At 41.8% G+C, this 24,231-nt stretch overlaps 1 protein-coding gene across 7 annotated transcripts in view; it reads right to left on the bottom strand.

The window, feature by feature from the left end:
• XPOT (exportin for tRNA) overlaps positions 1 to 24,231 on the bottom strand; it is a 61,530-nt gene that overhangs the window by 15,602 nt on the left and 21,697 nt on the right. For all 7 annotated transcript variants that reach the window (XM_014525503.2, XM_014525504.2, XM_025191415.1 and 4 more), the window contains 12 exons: positions 18,578 to 18,634; positions 16,171 to 16,240; positions 11,281 to 11,499; positions 10,381 to 10,565; positions 9,824 to 9,992; positions 8,023 to 8,259; positions 7,437 to 7,475; positions 6,256 to 6,318; positions 4,871 to 4,995; positions 2,509 to 2,653; positions 2,263 to 2,382; positions 1,334 to 1,428 (listed from right to left, as the gene is read on the bottom strand). In XM_014525503.2, coding sequence (XP_014380989.1) covers positions 1,334 to 1,428; positions 2,263 to 2,382; positions 2,509 to 2,653; positions 4,871 to 4,995; positions 6,256 to 6,318; positions 7,437 to 7,475; positions 8,023 to 8,259; positions 9,824 to 9,992; positions 10,381 to 10,565; positions 11,281 to 11,499; positions 16,171 to 16,240; positions 18,578 to 18,634 — 1,524 coding nt within the window. The remainder of the gene's footprint in view (positions 1 to 1,333; positions 1,429 to 2,262; positions 2,383 to 2,508; positions 2,654 to 4,870; positions 4,996 to 6,255; positions 6,319 to 7,436; positions 7,476 to 8,022; positions 8,260 to 9,823; positions 9,993 to 10,380; positions 10,566 to 11,280; positions 11,500 to 16,170; positions 16,241 to 18,577; positions 18,635 to 24,231) is intronic.

Here is a 24,231-nt window from a genome sequence, read left to right as displayed (position 1 = left end):
CCCTGCGGGACCCCACTGCCCACACCCTTCCAGGTCGAAACTGACTCATCCATCACAATCTCTGGGTGTGACCCTCTAGCCAATTCGCCACCCACCGGACTGTGCACTCATCCACGTCACAGCCTCTTAACTTGTTCACCAGTATGGGGTGGGATACCATGTCGAAGGCCTTTCTGAAGTCTAAGTATACGACATCCACCCCTCCTCCTGTGTCCAGGCGTTTCGTAACCTGGTCATAAAAAGAAACTAGATTGGTCAGGCACGATCTGCCTGCCACGAACCCGTGCTGGTTTCCCCTCAGCATAACTTGTCCTGCCGGGCTCTCACAAATGTGAGCCTTGATAATTTTTTCAAAGACTTTGCCAAGGATGGAGGTGAGACTGACTGGTCTATAGCTGCCCGGGTCCTCCTTCCTCCCCTTTTTGAAAATGGGGACCACGTTGGCCCTTTTCCAGTCCTCCGGGACTTGGCCCGTGCATTTTGCCCACTCCTGCATTATGGTATACTGGCATGTTTCTCATGCCATTTCATTCTCTGGACTCTTAATTTTTATTTAAGTCTTATGCCTGTAAAACTTCACGATGTGAGCTAAGCTTTACAGATACAGAGGCATCCATGTGAGTTTAAAGAGATCCTGGAAAAATAACTGACAGTGCATAAATGCCCCATTCATCTGTGAAATATTTTCGTCAACAGCTGCAAAAGGGGTCAGGGTTTCAAGTCTTGAAACCTGATTTGTTCTGCAGCTTTCCTAACTGCATAGTATTTAGTATTTAGGTCCCCAAAACCAGAACCAATAGAATCTGAAATTAAAATGCTCATAATTATTTGGGAAACCTCTACAGGATAAACCTTGTCTACTAGCTTGCAAAAAATGTGCATGTGGCTACCCTGAGTGAATTGTTTTCAGGTGCACACACTGTAGGAAATGACAGAAATACTAGGACTGTACCCATGATTTCCATATCTGGACATGATCTACTTATAGTCTTCACAGCACTAGAACAGCAGTATACTTCCACCAAGGAAAACTGCAAAAGCTAAAATAGCATTTATATTCTCCATCTTTAGGTTTAAGAATCAACATCCAGCTGAGATGAACTTCAAAGCTGTTTGCAATTTAGGTGCTCCTTTACATAGATTCAGAAAACTGTGGAGGACTCTACAGAGCTGCCTGGATTTTTACAAACCTTTGTGAGCTTGCCAAAAGAGCGCTCTTCATTTCAACTCATTTTGACCTCTACTTGCTTTAGTGAAAACAGTATATAAACTGCTCCCTCAATATCCACAAAACTGTAAAAATCAGGTAGTATTTGAAACAATTTTTACTTACTTAAGAGACTTGACAAATCTTGAGAAGAGGTAAGCTGTTCTGCTTCGCACTTTTGCATTAGTATGGCGAAGACCTCGATGATCCAAAAATGCCATCTGCAATTAGGAGAGTACTTACTATATACAGGCAGAAAAATCTAACAACTTAATTTTAAAAATCGCCTTCCTTGTTCAGAAAATCAAGATTACCTGTGCCCAATAACTCTTAAGTCAACAATTCAATTATTTATCTAGTTTGGGGCTTCTGTGTAGCCAGAAGCCACAGAAAGTTCAGGCTGCTTACCACTCAAGCAACCCCCCGAGACTTTCCACTGACACACAAGCAATCTAGTGCACCCCCACCCTGCCACACATGCAGCCTGGCTCTCCTGCCTCCTAGCCACGTAGGCAGTCTGGCTCCATACCCTTCCTGATCATGCATGCAGTTTGCCCCCTGAGCTGCGTGTCCCCCCCACTTCTCTTAGCAGCATGGGCTCCGCACCAATGCACAGGTAGCACCGTCCTCCCATCCTAGCCATGCATCAGCTTACAGTGCAGGCAGTCCAACCCAGCTCCTGCCTCACACAGCACAAGCACAAGCACCCTGGGCTCTTTGGCTTACCTCCCTGCTACATGCACAGCTCAGATACCCTGCCTCCCCTGTGCTGCATGCACAACTTAGGCACCTGGCCCTCTCTCTGACTGTGCTACCATGCCCCAGGAGCAAGGGCATGAAGTAAAAGCTGGAGGAGGGCAGGAAGCCCAAAGAACTCAACTGCTGCAGCAAAAGTGGGGGAAGAGGAGAGGGGCAGCAGTTTAGGCCAGGCCAGGCAGAAGCCTGTGGGCCAGATGCTAACCCTTCAGGGACCACATATCACTTATAAGCCACCTACTGAACAGCCCTGATATAACTGAAGAAGAGCTGGAGTTTATGCAAATGTTAATACTTACCAAAACATTTGGAATGTGCTGGTGTTCAACAGCAAAAAACTTTTCATATCTAACCACCGTTTCAAAAAATTCCAGTGTCACTGATGTATGTTCATAGGCACTAACACCAGATGTTACCAGCTGCAGGGGAAATTAATTAACAAAATCAGACTTCAGCTAAGTGACATCTCAATTTCCTCAACATGAAAGACTTAACAACAGATAACAGAACAAAACACTTAAGCAAACCTTGCATCAAATACTTACAGTTCTCATCATATCCTGCAAAGCAGTAGCTTTTGTAACATCACCAGAGAAATGAGCCCCATGTGATACAGGGAGAGCCTCAGCCAGCATATACAGCAGCCTTATCGCTACTTCTACTTCCATAAACCGTGTAGTTTGCCAGTTTCTATCAAAAAGACACAAGATAATGCCCAAACGTATCAAACTTGCCAGTGTAGCTCTATGAAACCAACTATCAGTTCTACAGATGAATATATTTACCAGTATTTTCTTGAGAAGTTCCTTGCGATGCACAGCATGAAAAGGACTACAGATGCTAAGTTTTGAGTAAACATACAAGCTATCGGTTACTTTAACTGGGCAAATAAAGGCTACCAAATTTACCCAAGTCTAGGACTTTGGAGTTTGAGATGACCCCCATAGGTCATCTTTGTTATAATAGTGTTATAATTTTCCATGTATAGAATCTAATTATTTGAAGCTTGTCTTAAATTAATTCCCCCCACCACTGTGATGGGGAATGCAGCATTCGGGGGGGGAGGGGGGGGGGCAAGAGGAGAGTGCTGAGGGATAGAGATGGCAGCCAAACCTCTGTCCTGTGCCTACTCACCTCCTGTGCCAACCCCCACCACCGATTACCCCCCAGCCTAGTGCCTGTCCCCCCCACCTGCCCTTTTTCCTAGGCTGTTACTCAAATCCAAGATGAGGCATCTCTTCCTCATCCTGGATTTGAGTCAATATGGTTATACATCAACATCACAAAATTAGCCAATGACAGCATTTCCCAACTAAACCCAAAAGACAACTTATTTTTTGAAGTGGTACAAGAGATTCAACATTATTACAACATATTTTTCACTTCTTCCTACACCCCACAAAAACTAGTAATTTGCCATGAGATGAGATAAGTGATTCATCTAGGAGCTCCATGTTAATTTAAAGAGAAAGCCTAACAGTAAATCAACAATACTCTCTTATATAGGGGTGTAAAGATCATCACTGTAATATGAACAGCCAGACAATACTAATATTCTTCATACATAATCTGCAGTTCAGAGCAGTGGTGTCAAACTTGCCTCATGCCCCAGGCTGGATCCAGACTACAGGATTCCATGTGGACTGGGATCCAGTCTGGGGCACATAGTAACAGTGGCAGCAGATGACACCTCAGGCTTTGGCACAGGGCATGCAGTGATGGCTCTGGCTCCCAACGCATGCCTCATGCTGGAGCTAGAGCTGTCAATGGGTACCTGGTCCTGCTCCCACTCTACCACAGCGTTAGCTCCTCCACTTGGCAGCAGCAGAGAAGAAGGTAGGGCCACAGCAGTATGGACAGGTAAAGTAGTGGGATGGCAACCAGGGCTGCATCATCCCTTGCTTGCCCTCATGCTACCAACCACAATGACCACTTAGGGCTAAGAGCCCTGGATTCTGCAGAAGGTCATTTCGTCTAGCCACATCCCCAAGCTTCTGATGGCCCACTAGGGGGGTTTACAGATGTGCTACCAGGAGGCGGGGCACTTTAATTAGCAAGCCATGTTAAATAAAAGCACCCAAGCATCGCATGCATCAGCGCCCCCACACTGAAAAATGGCAGCGGGACTCCTTAAAGCTCATCAAATAAGCTTTAATGTGCCCCACCACTATTTTCAGCAGGGGTTTGCTAATACAAGTGACACCAGAGGCTGCTAGAGTGCATTAATTTCCACATTCCAACAGACTCCGATGTGTTGGATCTACAGCACATCGGAGCAGCCTCGCTGCACGTTTAAAGGAGCTCTAGTAGTCTAGTGGGCTGGACAGAAAGGCTTAGCAGATCAGATCCAGCCCACAGGCCATGTTTCACATCCCTGCTTTAAAGGAACATGCTCTTGCTGATCCTTACTCCTATTTCATTTCATCTTACCCTCCCTTAATATTACCAATATTTGAAACGAATGCCCTTTCTACCACCACAGGTTTCACACAACTTCACTTGACAGTTTAGAATGATTTATCCCAAATATTTTAAGAAAATTATTTAAGAGTAAAAATTAATCCATTCAGACATGCTATGAAAGGCTAAAGGAGAAACAGTAGTTCTGAAAATGCAAGGATAGGTGGTACCCTTGAAGTTTGAAAAAAGGTACCAATTTTAGAATCTAAAAAAAAAAGAGTAACCTGTTGACAAAACTATTCAAGAGGTTTTCTAAAACAACAGGAGTAAAAGAATAAAGTATTTATCTTCTGCACTAAGACACTGATCACTAAAAGTTAAGAAAAATTTACCTGAGAATTTTCACAAAAGCCACGTAAGAAAGCAGTAACCCACATTGCTGTTCAAGCCTAAGCTCTACATAAAACAGAAAAGACTCATAAAACAAACTAGAAGAAATAAACTTACTGAAGCGTAGTGTTAAAAACTCTTCGGACAGAAGCCAAAAGTAACTCTGGTGAGACCTGAGCTAGTCTGTCCAACAGTAGTTTCAGCTGTTTCCTGTACTCCACAAACATTGCTTCATCTTCACCCTGTAACATTATTTCTTCATATAATCCACAGTCATATATTCAAAAAGACAAACATTTCAATATTACACCTGTGCCAAACTTAGCCTAATACAAATTATACTGTGAAAAATTAACTGGGCATCTAATACTCCTTTGAACACAAAAGTCATCCTAGTTGCTTATATCATAATGACAGGCCCTTTTATTATGTGTTGTACTGTACAGGTCTTCTGGAAGCTTCAAATGAGATAGGTTCATTCAGGTTCTGGACATGCAGCAATAGAAAGCCCATACTTTGAAAATTTAACATGCAGAGCAAGGATAGCTCAGGTAGCATAGCTAGGCACCAGTATTTCAGCTCAGTTCTCTAGTGATTCAAATCACATTTCAGCTCAGAAATCTAAGTAGTTATCACCCAAATGCTAATATCTAAGGGCGCCTATACATGTGTAGGGAGGCTGCTCCGAGCAGACTTGAGTAATCGAGTCTGCTGGAATGTGATAATTATTGTGCTTCAGCAGACTCCGGCAACAAGTGCATCAGTGTCCCCATGATGAAAAATGGCAGCTGTGTGCTTTAAACTAAGGCTCATTCAACGAGCTTTAGTTCAAAATGTCCCACTGCCATTTTTCAGCTCGGGGATGCTGATACTCATGACACTCTGGGCACTTTTAATTAGCACAGCTCTCAGAGTTGTGCTAATTAAAGCTCTCCTCCCACCCCCAAGCATGTCTATAAATGACCTAAAGGCCTCTTTTTTTCTTGATGTAAACATAGCCTCCACTGTTTTGAAAAGAAGATTCTTGTATCAAGAGAACAAGTCTAAAATATTTCCTTGGATAAGTTTAAAAAATGAACATTTTACATTTTTAAAAATTTAAATATTTAAATTTGAAAACAAAGTTACCTGCTCACATATAGGTTATTCCTCTGTCTTAAAAGACAAATGCCCAATGAATTGAGCCAGTAGGGACTAACCTTTTTGACAGGCATGTTACAAATTAGCCCCATACTCCTTGCCAGAGTTGCACTCCAATCCCCCTTCCCCTGCCCGACTGGCTACTCTGCTACCTATGCTCCCTGCCTGACCTGTTGCTTTGCTTTCTGCCTCCTACCCCTTCTACTGCTGTACTGCTTATCCCCTCCCCTATCTGCACTGAACCACACAAAAAGGCAGCCTGTGCTACTTGTAGCAACCAGGCCACGGGGTGGCCACCCCTGAATCGAACCAACATTTGGCAGCTACAAGAGAATCAAGCTTACTCATACATAACATTCTACCTCATTTTCAAAGTTATATTCTTCATCGTAGGTCAATTTCTTCATAACAGCCAACATAACTGCCTATGTTAAAAGAAAATTGACAAAAATGTATCAGTGTACAGGAAAAGACAAGTAATAGAAAGCTACATATAAAACACAATCTTTGCCCTACTTTTCATTTTCCATACCTCACTTCCATACTTTCCATACCTCAATATTGGAGGCATTTTAAAATAGCCACTGTTTATTTGAACTAAAATAAAAACCTCAAGAAGGCCTAATGAAAATGAGATTCCACAGAACTTGTGAAACTTGAGATTACCCACATTTTCAGCTTCAATGTTATTTTTAAAAAGGAGAGATTTTATTATAATTGACAATTTCTAGCAAAGCTACATGCCAGAGTTCAACAATAACAAAGTAACTGGACAAGACAGGGAGGCAGAACGTTATTGCATTGGCATATTGGCTCTCATTACTCCAACAAAAGTAAGACTTGTGCTAATCTTCCTATCGTAAAAGTCTCACTATAGAAGTTTCACCTGTTATCTATACACAGGATGTAAAACCTGAGAAACCAAAGACTTTTTAAAAAAAAGAATCTACAAGCAAAATATTTATGATTTTGACTCAATACCTTAAAAGGTCACTAAATGCAGCTCCATCGTAATTAAAAAAGGCCTAGCATAGTAGTTGTTGGTTTTTTGTTTTTTTTTTTTAATTAAAGCTCACCCCGTGTTTCAGATGTTAACCCTCTTCATTTTCAGAATATTACTTTGCGGTATTTATAAAAATTTGCATTAAAAAACTAGGCTCCAATATCTCTCCAAGAAAAAATATTCAATAAAGGTAAAAACGGAATGGATGAGAATGTTGAGCTTCATGCTTAAGAAATTAAACAAAACTAGATCTGAAGGCCTATAAGCCTTAGAGAAAAATGTGAAGTGACTGACAACTGGATGGAGGGGCAGTAGGTGGAAAAGAGAGCCAATGGGTATAGGAAAAGGAAAATGAGTAGAGGTGAGACTTTCTGCAGAGAAGGACTTATGTCAGAATCAAAGAGTATCTGAATTTTTCTATAAAAGTCCTTTAAAATTAAAACATTTTTATTTCTGAAAATTTTAGAATGAGTGTTGGCCAAAATAATGTTACTTATGAAATTCAATATTTGGTAAAAAGGAAACTTTAACTACTCTTACCTCTACATTAGTTTTTTGCTGGTCTGATAACGCAGAAAGCTGCAATAAAACATATTTGAAATGTTAACTTTCATTATAAGTGACTTCCCAGTGTCTAATAGTTAGTTGCCTCTATGAAAACTCTTAGGATGTTTCAAGTAGATTTTGAGAACACGCAGGACATCTGATCACATCCTTTAAATCGAGCATAGCTGTATAAAGCAGTATATCTATGGACTAAAAGTTACTGTTAATTACCAAGCTACAAAGCCTTTAAGAAAATACACACTAAGGAAACTTGCAAAGTAAATATTCCTATGCAGTTACAATATTTACTCAAATCTAAGATGAGATTTTCCCCTACCCTCAGTCAGCATGGTGGGGGAGGGAAAGCCATCTTGGATTCAACTGAAGATGACCCTCCCAAAAATGGGATTCTATACATGGAAAATTATAACACATTTATAATTTTCCATGTATAGAATCTAACTTTCGGGGGCTCTTATTATAGTAAAGGTCATTATGGATTTGGGTAAATACAGTAAAACGAATAAGTTGCCATGCTCATATTAATTAATAGTAGTAGTTGGTAGTATTTCAAATCTACCTGTTTCAAGATGTGAAGGTAGTCATAGCAAAACCCAATAATATTAGATGAGATGTCATCATCTTCATGAATTAGCAGTTGCAACATTAGGGCTACTTTTGCTTCAATAGCCTGCAAGGTGTCTTGAGCACTCTTCATATCCCCACTTTTTACCAGTTTTGTCCAGCTGGTTATGAGTGCTTGGCCCATTCCATTAACCAGTTTAGAAAATCTGGCTAGAAAATCCACATCATCTTCCTGCAGGAACACCATGAAACATCATATTTACAACTGTAGCAGAACTTCAGCTACCCCAAATGACATGGATTTATGATTGATACTATATACACCCATACACAGGTACATTGTACATTTAAGAAAAAATGTATCTAATCTTGGTCTAGATGACATTTGACAATGCTGCCTGGCAGATTAAAACATAACAGCAATGCAAAAGTACATTCACAGTTACCAATTATGTTCCAAAATACAGCAACCTGCTCCCTCTTATGGACTGGTTAGTTTTATTCTCATCTCCCTGACTCAGGGTGAAGTCACATAAAAGTTATTTTTTCCGATTCCATTAGAACGTACATTTTGTTCCAACACAAAACACAGAAAGAAGTTGATATTGTACAGGAAAGACCCTATTCAGAAATAACAACTCATAGCTCATTTTAGGAACAGTGGACCAAAAAGATAACTAGGAACTTATTAGTATCAACTCTTCTGTCCTAAAACAAGAAGTTGCAGCAGATTTATGTTTGAATTTGCAGAAACACCAACCAATTTCAAGTAGCATTAATGAAACATCTCCCTTGAGAGAAGTCTTAGAAGGGTAAATGAAAAAAAAATAAGTATTAGGTATAAAGTTATAATTCTGGTCAAACAAAAAGATATAAAAATTACATGCAAGACTAAGAGTTGAGTAGCAAAGACCTTCCCTCAAAGCAGCTAAGAAACGGTAAGTGAACCCTGGTATGCGTGTCAGAGCATGGCATGTGAAGGCATTTTGCTTGGCACACGCCCCTCAGGGTGGACAGTGGGGAAGGGACCAGGACTGTGCTGCTAAAACAAGGATCAGACCCCTTGTGGTCATGCCAACTTCTTACAAGTCACGGCTGTGGGTGTTTTTGGCGCACTGCCCAAAAATGTTGTCAACCCCTGAGCTAAGGGAAGGTTTGCATAGTACAGACTCGCTATTTGCTCTTATAACACACACTAAGATTTGAAGAATATTTTTTTCCTGCTTTCAAGCAGCCAGATGGGAGGCAGGAGGAGTGCTTCACATTTCAGAAGATATGTTTTAACCGGAGTCCAAAGGACAACCCCAGAAGAAATGCAGTCCCTTATGCTGACACTGGGATCCCTATTTAAAAGTACTGCTCATGCCTAAGTAGTGTAACTTTTGTGAGCAATTTAAATTTCTCTATAAAAGTTTTCAAGGTTGTGTGTGACAACAGGCATGAGTAACTAGGTAATCTAAAAACAAAAAATTACAGTAAAGAAATGATGGTGGAAGTGAAAACACGGAGGGCAGGGGGGGTGTGAGGAAGCATAAAAGGTACCCCAAATGAAACAAAGAAGAAAAGGAGTTGTAAGAAGCCAAGAAGAAGTCCTAGAACCAGAGATGGAATAAATTATAACAACAAAATAAGAGATTTAATTAATATAGTGCCATTAAGTACGGTACAGATAAAATCAGTCCCTCATATCTTTACATGCTTAGTCCTCTGGCAAGTATGTGGCAAAAAATTTTAAAGCCCTGCTTATGTCACTATTTAAAACTTGTCTCTACCCAAAATATTATCAATTTACTAACCTGATCAATACTGAAGAGGCCAGCAGACTGTAACACTTGACACAAAGATTCTACCAATTTTGTTTTATCAACTGGATCCATTCCCTTATTTACAATTTCAAACAAACAGTCACATGCTTCTTCCCGGAGAACCTCTACAGACATGTGACCTAGCAGCATATTTATAAACCTGAAAAAAGACAACAACTTTAATTCACGTACAAACACAATGCAAGTTCACAGACAGACTAAAACAAGTTATAATAATTTACATTTTTCTTTTTCCTACTCTCAGTTTGGCTTCATAGCGCGACTGTTGCAACCAAACGTATACAAAATAATGTATGGAGACTGAAAACAAAACTATACAGCTTAAATACAGATCCATCTCACGTTTGTTTTAGAAACGTGTAACATACAAGTAACCTGAATACTTATTTCTTGGCAGGAGAGCAGAGCACAGGAAAATGTATGGCACTTTCCCCTTACACATTTTTTTTTAATGCAGACTCACAGAAGTGATGCTACAAGGCAGTCATCACCAGTCCTATTACAGGAAGAACAGAAAAAACTCTTACCTTTCATTGGCTATCAGGTTCAAGTCTATCCAGGAGACATAAGCTCCAACTACTTCAAGGCACTGGCAGGTCAACTCTGAATTAGTATATTGATAATTTTGTAAGATTTGGTACCACGATTCCACCAGACTTGGAATGCACTGTTCCCTCATGGTGTCTTTCAATAAGGTATTCCTACGGGCCTCCTATGAATAGGAATGAAGGGTGAGAAAAATGTTAAGTTTTATATGAAATCACTGAACTTATGCCTTTTACATATTCACATATTCCCCAAATCCTGCATGCCCTTGAAAGATGCAACAAGGTAATTCATAATTCACATGCATTTTCTAGTGCTTATTAATTTAGAAAGAACTCAAAAAAGTTTGTAGTGTGCTTTCCGCAGTACACTGATTCTTTCTTTTCCTCCTGTGTTCATAAAACAACTATGCATAATAAGCCATTTTCTTTTCTGAAAAGACACAAATTGCTAAACATTAAATCAGAAGAACTCCTAAAAGACTATATGTAATTTTTAATGTTACACCTTCTGTTATAAAGGTATACGAGAAACTGGAATATTTTTTTTAATTTCCTAAATTAAAAGAAACATCAAGTTGTCAACAATTCACTGGGTTTCCCTTTTGCTGGCTCTCACATACCAAGAAAATACTGTTCCTAGGTGATACCAATGCACACTGCTTTAAGTCAAACAATCTTTTTCCCCATGCAATGTAAAGATTAATGGAAAAAAATGCATTTGTAAACACAATTGCTGATGTGCAGTGTCCCTCTGAGAAAGGTTCTTCGTGGTGAAACACAAAATTGCTTTAAGTCTTTTGCTGAAAGTCAGGTAAAAAATATTTCTTAATCCTAAATCATGTTAGCACAACGTAACATGAACAAGACAATATTACTTGCCTCTGATGTGTGAACTACATCCCGGTCTACCAGCTCAGCATCAACAGCCATAAGAATTCTGAGGTACATATCCACTCCTCGAGGGTTAAGATCAACTACTGACAAAATATCAAAAAAAAACTTGGGCCATTTTGTGAGATACTCTGTAACAAACAGCATAGCAAAGACTTGGGCTGCTTTGTTGCGAATAAAAGTTTTTTCTGGCTGGGGATTCACCATCTAAGAGAAAAAAAAAAAGTTATATGAAAATATTCTTTTTATGGATCCCCTATCAACTAGAAAAGAATCACTGATTTTCTTTTAGCAGATTGATTCAACACCATCTCAATTCACACATAGGTAAGCTATATGAAAGTTAGTAAGCTTGTAGAGATATATAATTCAGAAAAACAAGCTATTATTTAAAACATTAAGCAGAACTTATCTAAATAAATCATGTTTACTTGAATCCAAGACGAGGTTTTTCTCCCATTTAACATGGGCCTCATCTTGAATTCAAGTCCAAGTTTGAGCGGCAGGAGAGAGCAGGAGGAGGAGGGAGGCAGTGAAAAAGCTACTGCTACTCCAACTGGCCCTGTGCTGGGGCTGGAGTCACAGCCACAGCTGTTCACCTTCCCTAACCCCCAATCTGCTCCCCTCACCAAGCCTCCGACACCTTACTGCTTGCAGTCAGCGGCTCTGGCTCAGACCCTGCTACAGCTTGGGGCAGAGAGCCCAGTCTAGCAGCAGTGCTTGCAGTGATGGTAACTCTGGGCCAGGCAGGGACTGGAGAGTCAGTTTATGATGCCCAGTGGGTGGCAGGTGCCAGGGATGCAGGCACTGGAGGTGGGGGTAAAAAAACAGGATGTGACAAATACCGGGGGTAGGCAGGGGCCAGGGCATAAAGGCTCTGGATGGGGGAAGTATACAAGACAAGGGGCAAGGGGTCAGACAACTTGATTCCCCCTGCCACCCGCCCCTCTACCACTGCAGCAGCGTGTGTGTGTGTGTGGGGGGAGGTAATGACACAAAATTAAAGATGCCCAGCCAATAATTAAATTTTATACATGGAAAATTATAACAAATGTATACATTTTTCACGTATAAAATAATTACTGGGGGTTCATCTTAAATTCAGTCATCTTGGATCCTGGTGAATACAGTTATAGACAGTTAAAGGTGACATTATATTTTCATATGAGGTAGTCACAGGTATGCAGTAGAAAAAAAGGAGCTTTTGATGCTGAACACGCACACATACATAAAGCAGCCTTGACAGTTTAATGAAAATAAGAGAGCTCTATAAAACACACACTGGTAGTTCTCAACTTATATTTTGCTACCAAAGATACTGCTCGTTTTGAACTACTGCCAATTTTCACTTATTCAACAAATGAAGATTCCCCATCCTCCCTGTCCCTATACGTAGATTCACAGATGTTAGGGTCGGAAAGGACCTCAATAGATCATCAAGTCCGACCCCTTGCATAGGCAGGCAAGAGTGCTGGGTTCAGATGACCCCAGCCAGATGCCCATCTAACCTCCTCTTGAAGACCCCCAGGGTAGGGGAGAGCACCACCTCCCTTGGGAGCCCATTCCAGATTTTGGCCACTCTAACTGTGAAGAAGTTCCTCCTAATGTCCAGCCTTAATCTGCTCTCTGCTAGCTTATGGCCATTATTTCTTGTGACCCCCAGGGACGCCTTGGTGAGTAGAGCCTCACCAATTCCCTTCTGTGCCCCCATGATGAATTTGTAGGCAGCCACAAGGTCGCCTCTCAAACTTCTCTCTTCTTTTCAACCTCCTTCCACAAACTCCTCACTCAGATTCTAGTATACATCTTTTTGAAGCCTCTCAGATTGCAATCCCCACTAAATCCCTCTCCTTATTCTCTGTTCCTTCTAGAAGCAAAGCAGCACAGGAAAAATCATAAAATCTTGATAGTTTCAACTTGTACAAGCAGCCTGACAAAAAGAAAGTTGCTGGTATGTGCCCTGATCTACCCTAACCTACTTTAAATTCCTGGTTCTAGCACACTATTGGATTCCACTGGCTTGCATCTCAATTGCATTTCACTTGCAGTAATAGATATGAAGAATAAGAGGTATGGAAATCAAATGTATTGACTGCTATGAAATAGAAATGTATTCCTGTGCCCTCCACTACAGAATGGAAAAATTTCTCTTCAACAGAGTAACTCTACTTTTTCATCATTCCAAAAGTCACTCTTCAATCTCTCAAATAGTTTAAGTACAACACATCATAAACTAATTAACTTCTTTCAAGTACTATGACTTGCGTGGAAAAAAAACAAACACAGACAAAAAGGCCCCCCCCCCAAAACAAAAAAAAAACAAACCCACCCTTTAGAGACAAGCAAAAGAAAGCAGTTAAGAGGTTGGAAGGATAGCTTTAACAGAAGCATGCTTAAATAATTAAACATTGACTGACTATTGACTAATATAGGAACATTAAGTAGCCAGACATTTATACGTTCAGCTTTCTCATATTGAATGAAATAGGCAAACATTATCAAGGAGGGAAGAGAGTCATTCAGTATGGAAACCAAAAAGATGTATGTTAGGAATGAAACTAGGGAAATATCCAATATGAAAAATGCTAGAAAACTTTATTGTTTGATTGTTATAAAACTACACTGGACAACATGCTGGCCAATACATTGGCAGAGAGATAGGTTAAGATCTTGCCTGTAGGGGTGCACCAATAGAGATTTTGGGGGCTGATACTGATAACCAACTTTTAAGGAGGCATGTTGGCAGATACCAATCTGATTTCTAATACAGCTGTATCCAGCTGATAAGTCTGTTGTGGTGGAAGGGGAAGGGGGAGGGAAGGGGTGTGGGGAAAGGGAAGATCACTGCCCAGATAGGCAGGATGGTGCACAGAATGGAGCCATGGCTCGTCCAGTGGGGGGCGGGGGCTGCTCCTGCCGCTAAGAGGGCATGGGGGGGCATGTGCCCCTGGATCTGCGTGGGGCAGGGTGAGCAGGCGGGCTGAAGCTGCAGGGTGTGGAAGAGAGTGCATCCTTGGCCGGCGGGGGGGGGGGCGGGGCCCCCCCCTGCCGCTAAGAGGGCATGGGGGGGCATGTGCCCCTGGATCTGCGTGGGGCAGGGTGAGCAGGCGGGCTGAAGCTGCAAAGCTGGGGCCAGGGCTGCGCCAGACTCTTTTTAGCTAAGGCTGGGCTCTGGGCAGATGACGGAGGGGTTATGGCTGCAGCCACCCCAAATTTTGCCATAGCCCCCTCCCCAACCCCCCTCCTAGCACCAACGCTGCTTTCCCACTATAACCCCGGTTCTTCCTGGTGCGTGGCTGGAGGCAGGGGTTGAGTGGGGGCTGCCCCAGGTGGATGACAGCAGCACTGGAAGGGGGGCTTCGGGGGAGGAAGAAATGCAGCAAAGTTTGAGGTGGCTGCAGCCCTCCCCATAGCCCCCCTCCCAGCACTGCTGCTGCCCGCCGCCCCCCCCCCCCCCCCCCCCTGCCAGCCCGGGGGGGGGGGGGACGACGACGACGACGATGATGGACCCCATACCTCCCCCCTCAGAGGAGCTATGGTTCCATCCCGTGCCCTGCCCCATCCGGGCAGCGCTTGCCCCAGCCCCTGCCTCACTCCCTCCCACACCACAGCGGGCGTTGATCTGCGCTCCCACACCCCTTCCCTCCCCCTTCCTCTACAACGGACTTACTAGCTGCATGCAGGTCTCCAAGCTGCCTAGCTGTGTTCATAGATTTCATAGACATTAGGGCTGGAAGGGACCTCAGAAGATCATCGAGTCCAGCCTCCCTGCCCCAGGGGCAGGAAGTCAACAGGGGTCATAAGATCCCAGCAAGTTAAACATCCAAATTTCTCTTGAAGGCGTTCAAAGTAGGTGCATGAACCACCTCTGGTGACAGTCTATTCCAGACCTTGGGGGCTCAGACAGTAAAGAAGTTCCTCCTTATGTCCAGCCTGAAACAGTCTTAGAGGAGTTTATGACCGTTTGACCTTGTCATCCCTTGGGGCGCTCTGGTGAACAGACGTTCCCCTGGATCCTAGTGAGCACCCCTTATAAACTTATAGGCAGGCATCAAAATCACTCCTGAGCCTGCACTTTTCTAGGCTGAAGACTCTCATAGCTCTCAACCTCTCATCATAAGGTCTGTTTTCCTGACCTCTGATCATGCACATGGCTCTTCTCTGGACTCTCTCAAGCTTCTCCATATCCTTTTTGAATTGTGGAGCCCAAAACTGGATGCAGTACTCCAGCTGCGGCCTCACCAAGGCCGAGTACAACGGGAGAATGACGTCCTGGGATTTCCTCATTGCCTGCATGCTCTGCTGTGGGTGCATGCACGCATGGGCATGTATCAGCCAAATTATCAGCTGCATTGGGCTGATTTCCAATACAGCCAATTTTCTTTATATCAGTGCTGATCTGATATTGAACCGACATCTACTTGCCCGTCTCTATGGCTAACTTTTCCAATATCCAGAAATTAAAACAACGGGAATATCCAGAACAAGGAAGACAGTGCACCAATAAACTAGAGCCAAGTTATACCTGCAACAGGAAGACTTTAATGCTTCAAGGTAACTGACAAGTTATTCCATGACATAGGGGGTATGAATAAAAAGCAGCAGTATCATCTCAAGAGACAAAACATTAAACATGATAGTATAAACCTGACTAAAATAAGTAATTTCAAAACATACACCAGCCTGTACAGGGCTTTTTTGTTAGATCACGTTTGAACTCATTTTTCATCAAGTAGTTAAATCTTTATTAAGGGTACAAAGAAAACAAGTTTTAAACCTAGTTTCAAACCTTTAAACTGGTATGGGAAATATAATAGTAAACCTGATTAATAAATTTGTTCTGTATAAACAATTGTAAAAGTGAAAAAAAACATTTACCTGAGCTTGTAGCCATGTTATAAGCGTTTCCCTAATTAGCTGCTGCTGGACTTCAGTAAGTTCAGAATATCTGTAACAATACACCATTCAAATAAAAAAGCAATTTTGTTGCGTGTTTGCTTGCTTAGTTCAAGTTTAAATATAGGCAAAGCTAAATAGTTACTCAAATACTGTACTGCTTTCAAAGCCTTTCATTTCATAGAAGAATGAAAGGCTTACCACAGAAATTCTCACACACACATTACAGAATGAGACTGCCAAATATTTAGTAACTTATTTAAAAATCAAAGCTATTTGACATCTTATTCTAATGCTCTGAGCTCATTGTCATGCTGCGGTCATATTCTGCTCTAGCACCAGCCTTCCTTACAGCCTTTTCATATCATCTATTAGGTATACTAGTCATGGTGTTACCACAATGCCACCTCTTATAAATGCCTACACAAAACTTGGCAGAGGGAGCCTAGGAAAGGGGCAACAAAAGGCCAATAAGAAAAAACTATAAGGACAACACAAAAAAGGATTTTACGCTGAGAAGATTAATATTTTAAATTATTTAAAAAAATCTTGACATTGAAAGGAAAGTAATGGTTGGTATTGTTCAACTCTGAGAAATTTAATTACAATACCGCATTTACATTAAGATAATTTATTGCATTTGTGATATTAATAATGAAAAACTGAAGGTCATTCCAAATACCAGCAATCCTCTGAGTTAAATTCAGCTGTCCTGAACAAGTTTATTTTTCAAAAGATAAATGTTATGCAGGTCACTTTAAAATTCAAATGGCTCTTGCCTGGTTATCATCAGCTTTTTTAAAAACAGAGCCACAACTCTTCATCTTGATTTAAACACAATATATGTAGCATGCTAATCAAGTCAATTTCTTTACTAAAAGACATCTTAAAACACATTCAAAAACACAACAACACAACTGGTTTGATATGATTTGAGAGTGGAACTGGGCCTTGTTGCTCATTTCCTAGACTCCCCTTGCCTAGTTTTGTATAATCATCACAGGCAGCACTTTGGCAACACCTGTAGTTAAAGCTGATGCTTACAACCCTGTTTCCAGTTGCTAAAAGCTTTGAGTGATTAAAGTTTGCAACAATCTCCATGCAGGGCATCAGCCTGCTGTTAAATGTTTAAGCTGCCACCATGATGAAAAAACAAGGAAAAATATTGTTTTGTCCACATCAATGAACTTTTTATTATTTTAAAAGCTCTAACACCTCACTAAAATGAAATAGATACTAGAAAGTGTAGCAGGGAAATGGCCTTCTGATTATATACAATTCCCACTCCAACTGACCCACTTTGGGATGTGGGCCATACTTGGCCGACAGATTGCTGGTACAGATAGTGTTTGCTGGTTTTGTAAACAGTCCCTACATCATTTGCTGTAGATACTGGGAAGTATTGTGAATGAGAAAGAGAATGGAAAAAAAGTTTCCACAGCTGGACCACTAACCAGGTTTTCCTCATTTTGTGGTTGTCCAACCTCTCTGAAGAAGTGCCAAGTACACAGGGGGCTCAATTAGAACAGAGCCTTGAATAAATCTATTATAAAAATTCCAAGTACCTTAGAGACCCAAAATCTCTAAAGTGTGGCAATGCAAATTAATGTAAAAGTTGATAGGTTTAGCCTTAAGTTCTCCTTTGTTCTCAGCCATAAAAGGAAAATGAAATACCACTGATTTTGAAAGGAGCATTGAAGTACGGACAAATGCATAAAACATCTCACATGAATGAATTTATAAAACTTAGCACAAAAACTCCCAGGACTTGGGAATTTTGGTCTTGTGCAAAGTATCAATGGTGTGAAGTAAATAAGTTCTAGGGCAACACAAAGAAAAGAAAAAAAAAAGAGAATGGAAGACTGAATAACTAAAAGCTCATGTATGTCACTATGTAATTAAAGACTATTAATGCGCAGGCATAATAGAGATAAATAATTTTTGTACAGACAATCATAATCTCTGGCTTTCCTTTACTTCTGATGCTTTAAATTTTCAATTGTAATGCTTTACTTAAATTTTTAGCAAAATAAGTTTTATCAAAATATATCAATATCTTTAAGTCCCCAAAGCTATGCTAGACTCCTTTACTGGTGCTTAAAGTTAAAATAGTAGTAAAACAAAACAGAATGTTAATGAAAGCCATATGTCCCTGTTCAGTTAGGAGATGGACTTGTCAACGTAGTCAATATACATTATGATTCAAAACCAAAACTAAATGAAAGCTGTCTAAAAGGCTGAATAATCAAGGTTTCACTGTCTAGTTCTTAAAGGAAAAATAACTTTGGAGGTCACTAATGCAGCTTTAAATCTTATTTTCTTTGCCAAAAGAGGTTAAGTGGGAAGTTAAAAGAAATTCACATTATAAGCATAAAGAAGAAAATCTTACTTGAATTTAATTTGATGTTCCAGAACTTGAAAGCAGAAGAACTTGATGTGATCATCACTGTAATGATGAAAGAAAAAAAAAACACATTTAATACAACAGCAATAATGCAGCTTTTTTTTCCTCCAGAAAAAAGACACTCCTTGAACTATGCAAACAGTGATCTCTGCTAAAGGTGCAAAATTACTATCTCATCATGTTGCTGATGGAATATTTACATTACTTCAGCAGTCCATGAAAATGAGCCGCCATTATGCACAATAAGGTTTGATTTTTTTCCCTGTAATAACTTACTGTATTTAGACAAATATAAGATGACCCTGATTATAAGATTCTCCCTCCCCATTAGATTCTATATATGGAAAATTTATAAATTTGATAGAATTTTCCAGGTATAGAATCTTATCATTGGAGGTTTGTCTTGAATTTGTCCCCTCCCACTGTATAATAAATCAGTGTCAGGTAGCCCTTTGACCTCTGCCCCTTTGACTTTTCCCCCTGCAATTCCTTCACTCCCTCCTTTCTGTCAGACCCTGCTCTCCCTGAGCACCTGGAAGCAAAGAGTGAATTTGAAAACACTCACCTTGAATAAACATAGCTATAGCAATTTGCATATAGTACCCATAGATTTTAGTTCATCCAGAATTGATGCATTTCACCTTTTTTGAAACTGCTGCGAATTTTAGCACACACTCCTTAGGAAGCACTTGGGCACTTGTATACAGAAATTGGTGTGTATATAAAGATCTCTATATATATTGATTTTTTTTCTATATATATATATAAAATATATACATATATACACATATATATAGTTATATCTGTCTATATAAATATTTATACATACATGAACACAGACACAAATACACACTAACTAGAATATCATTCTTCACAAACCTTAACCCACTTTCAAAACCTTAGACCTGTCCCAAAAAACTTACACCCATGTACGTTACAATAACCACACCCATACATATTCCTTTTCTCGGTTCAATTAGACTGTCTCTTGGTACTAGCCCCAGTTGCGAGCTTTAAGCTCTCAGTTCATTCAGTGTCACCATCACTAGTGATTCTGCTAGTGATTCTGCTGCTTTTGTCATTGCTGCTGTCATAGTCACTGTTGCTTGATCCGGTTGCCTCACTGTCTTTTTCACTATCACTGTTCACTTCCCCTTGAGAGGGGTCTTTGAAGAGCCTGTGCCAACTGTCCCTCTGCCAGGCAGAGTTGCCCCAGCCTCTGGGAGCATGTGGCGTTCATGTGTGTGAACTCTAGTCCTACCACCAGAAATTGGTAGGACAGGATGGAGAGGATGCTGTGACCACCCGCAGGTAGCAGCAGCAGCAAGCAAGGAGCTCTCGCAGGCAACTGCAGTCGTGTCAGCAGTAAGGGTGACGAGTACTGACCAGCGACCACCTGCAGATGCCGCCGGCAGGGGCCGGCGGCGGAGGCGGGCGGGGCCCCCCTGCAGACGCTGCCGGTGGTGTTGGCAGCGGGGGGGAGAGGGGGGAAAAGAGGGCGGGCGCCGCAGGGTGACCACCCACAGGTGCCACCGGCAGCGTCAGCAGTGCTTTTCTCAGGGAGCACACTGCCAATCTTAGGGGGTACGCATGCACCCCCTCCATGTTGCCAATGTTCGCGCATAACCATTTTAACCTAGTCTGCAACCTTGAGTTTCGTGTGCCTGTACATCGGGAGGTTCCTGGACTTCCACAGGGTGCTCCTGATGCAGGACACAAACTGATTGAAGCAGGCTGTCAGGCTCCCTTGGTGTTTAGTCAGATGCCTGTATAGTGCTGCTTCTCTCATCATCCGTCTGACCCCTGTCACCGTTTCACAGAGTTGATTTACCTTTTTCCACACCTCCTTGGTGTACAGGCAGAGCCATAGAATGTGGTTGATAATTTCTTTTGCACCTTGGCAGATTACCGTAGTGCAGCTAGGTTGACCTCTCTGCCCCTCTCTGGGTCTCCATGCTCTCACTGGGAGAGCTTGATGAGCTACTAGCCAGTTCAGGTCTCTGTGCTCTTTCTGCAGGTCTTTGTTGAAGATCCACTCCATGTGGGCAAGGTACACGAGCCAGATCTGTAAACTGGCGACTGGTGCAGATTCCAAAACAGCCTTTCTTGTTAGGTATTTTGCAGGACATCCAAGACAGTGGGAGGAGCGGGGGGGGCGTACATGCCGACCAACAGGAGACCATGGATCATGTAGCAACTGTGGTTCTATAAGGTCCTGAACAAGTTCTGCAATAAGCACAGGCTATAGAACAAAGGTCTAACCACAGGAAGATAGAGGAGGCAGTCAGAGCCAGAGACATACTATCACCCATTGAACTGCTCCCTGGTGACCATTGCCAAGCCCTGCATGTGTGTTCTTCTGGAATGCCAGAAGAGAAAGTTTGGCTAGATCTGAACTGCACAAAACAAGAGATGGCAGGGGATGGGGGCTGCAAGACTTGGGATTATTTGTCTATGCAAAATATGTAAGAGCAGTATGCAAGGTGGTAACAGAGGGAGCGCATATCACCTGATTTCACACAGCTTTAATTTTGAGGAAATGGGGAGTATATCAGACCTCTTTGAAGAGTCCATGGGCATGGCAACTGCTGATTCATTATATCAAGATGGAAGGTTTCATGCAGAGATATAAAATAGGGATGGTAGTGCTGGAGGTCCTGAGGGATCATAAAGAAATTGATAAAAACAGTAAGGGAGAGATACAGGGTGGCACTAGTGGCAAACTTCACAGAAGAATAAGTGAAGAAGGTGAGGGGAGTAGGGGGAGGTAAACAACTAAAAGGGGAACATGAAGACCTAGCATGGATGGCTATAAGAAGTATCTTGCTGATGAGACAGGTACAACAGATGGAGCTTGATGAGTTCATCAAGGTGCCCAAAAGACAGGTACAGGGAAGAAAAAACAGTGGGGCATGTTTTGGGAGTGTATATATGCAAAGCAGGTGTGGGAAAGGGTCCACTGCTGAGTGTCACCAAAATAAACCTGTTGTTAGCAAAGAAGATGGTACTATATGGACTCATACTGAAGGGAATGAAGGAAATTTTATTAAGGACTCTATTAGCATGTATTAAAACTAGTTTATGGAAAGTAAGAAACTTTTTATAAGGGTTTAGTTTTTAAGGGGTTGGCTTTTACTGAAAGAGTCCCTGAAGCTGGAACTGCAAGAATTACATCAATCAGGACATGGAAGAGATTGGAAAAGAAGAGATGGAGAGAAAAGGACTGGATACACATGTTCATTGAACCAGCAGAAAAGACTGACTGGAGGAGCAGCGAGTTTAAAGTGGTTACTGAGGTAATAGTTTTTCATGGGGTTCTGTATGAAGAAAATAGTTCTGTAAGAGTTTTTTTGTGGGAGGTTTATGTATGTTGTTTAAGGGTTTAATATATCTAGTTATATGTTTTGATATGTAACTGTTTTTTACAATACGAAGTTTTGGTAAAACAAGAATGCTTAATATGTAAAGCTTTGTAAGTGTAGGGTGCTAAGCGCACTTTTATTAAAATTTGTGAATAAAAAAAAAAAAATAATTTTAAAAAAGGTTCCCATTAGTATTTTTGGCATCGGGGGGGGGGTGTTAGAGCTTACTGCAATACCACTTGGAGAGAGTGGAGCATTTCCAAGCCCACTGTTTGCTCCCTCCTGGGGGAAGCAACTGCCTGTTTTTTTTTTGTCTTGGGGTTTTTGGTTTTTTGGGTTTGTTTGTTTTTTTTAAAGGGACACATAGGGAAAAGAAGGTTCCCAACACCATATTTGCCCAATATGGGCTGTAAACTTTATAGTCATGGCTCAGTGTTGGCCGCATTTAAATCAACTTCATAGTTGGTTTTCGTTGTTGAGCACGTGCTGCTTTTTGCAGCAGTTCAAAAAATAGACAATGTATTTAAGTTCAGTTTCCCTGTATGCAAATGTAAGATGAAAGGATCCCCCCCCCAAATGCTGATTGGGTGGTGGGGGAAAATCTAATCTTGTATTTGAATAAATATGGTATTTGTTTTATGTTGCATTTCATTCATTTTGGTAATATTTTAATTACATAACTTAGTCAATTAAAAAAGGATACTGTCATTAAGAATGATTTGAGATCAAGTACTTTTTTTTAGGGATACACCATTTGCAAGTGCTGTGGCCACGCCAGATGCATGGCATGCTCACATTTACGGAGCAGTGATGGTAACAAGGTTACTTTTTTTTTTTTTAATTTCATTTATTTACTTGTTCCATTGACCTCCCATTTTTTTGTTGTAATGTTTAATAAAAGGTCTGCGTGTTGTCAAACTATGGCCACAGTGTTCAGTTACATATGGGGCAAGAACATTCATGGGCCTGAAAAGCACCAGAAAACAGTGGCTCAATGTGCTGCCCACTTGTTCTAGCACCAGCTGCATCTCCCTCCCTCCCACCCAGGAGCTGGCTTCAACAGCCCAACAAATCAAGAAAAAGCAAGGCAAGAGGAGCTGCGCATGGCCAGCCAGCCATAGCTGTTCTTCCTCCTTCTCCTCTCTATTTCCTTCCTGCCTTCCTCCATCTGGGTTCATGGGACCCACAACCTTCCACAGTCCAAGTTTCACCATTGCTTTTCCCTTCTCACATCCACATCCCCAGGGCACAGCTCAGCACCTGGCTGAACATTTCTCCATACTATCAAGCCCACTGTGCACATGCCCTCAACCACCCTTCCCAATGCCTGCACTGGAGACAGCCACACAAAAGCATGAGTTTCATTGGCAGTGTTTAAATCTAGTACATGACATAGTTCTACATGTCACCATGCCAACCTTCAGCCCAGAGTCTGGAAAAGTGCATAGCAGCACATATCTCACACACAGTGCCAGGCAACTGGCCTCTGAGAATTTGCAGGTGTGGCACCAGTAGGAACAGCGGGCTGTTCTGCCTCAAATGACAATGGCTCAGGCAGGGACTCCCTTTGGCCTTGCAGACGTTATGCAGCAGACATGCAGAGACCACAAACCAAGACATGCTGCACTTACTAGCATACATGGGCATCCTCAGGCATCTCTAGCGAGCTTAGACCCTCCAAAGCATGCTCCACAGTCATTCTGCAGCTGCTGAGCTGGTAGCCATACAGTTCCTTCAAAGGCTTCATCAGCCACAGGTGCAATGGGTAGGCAGGGTCCCCGATTAGCTGTAGTGGTACAGTGACTGATACCACCTCAAGGACAAGCACACCAGGGGCAAACTTTCTCTGCTCCATCAGTTCAGGGAGAAGGGAGCTCCTTAACATCCTGGGGTCATGCACCCCGTCCACCCAGTTGGTATTTATGCGCGTGAAATGACCTGTGATGGTCCAGAACTGCCCAAAACCCAATGAAGAAGTAATTCTTTTGGTTGATGAATTTACAGTGCACAGGAGAAAGCATGGCAATGTGTGTGTGCTGTCAAGGGTACCAGTGCAGTTGGGGAACACCAGTTTGGCAAATCCGCAACCTCCTGTGGATCAGCAAGGTGTGTGATTCACAGTAGCATCACTTGTTAGATCACCAGTACCATACATCTTGTGCACTGCCTCTCCAGCCATCAACTTGCCAATGCTGAAATGATCTGCCATGGACTGGAATCTATCTGGGGTCAGGTACTTCAATAAAGCTGTGGCAACATGCTTCTCCACAGATAAGG

The sequence above is a fragment of the Alligator sinensis genome, unplaced genomic scaffold (assembly GCF_000455745.1).
Source record: "Alligator sinensis unplaced genomic scaffold, ASM45574v1 scaffold713_1, whole genome shotgun sequence".
Lineage (NCBI taxonomy): Eukaryota > Metazoa > Chordata > Crocodylia > Alligatoridae > Alligator > Alligator sinensis.
The sequence above is the reverse complement of the archived record's forward strand: the minus strand, read 5'-3'. Positions and strand labels throughout refer to the sequence as shown.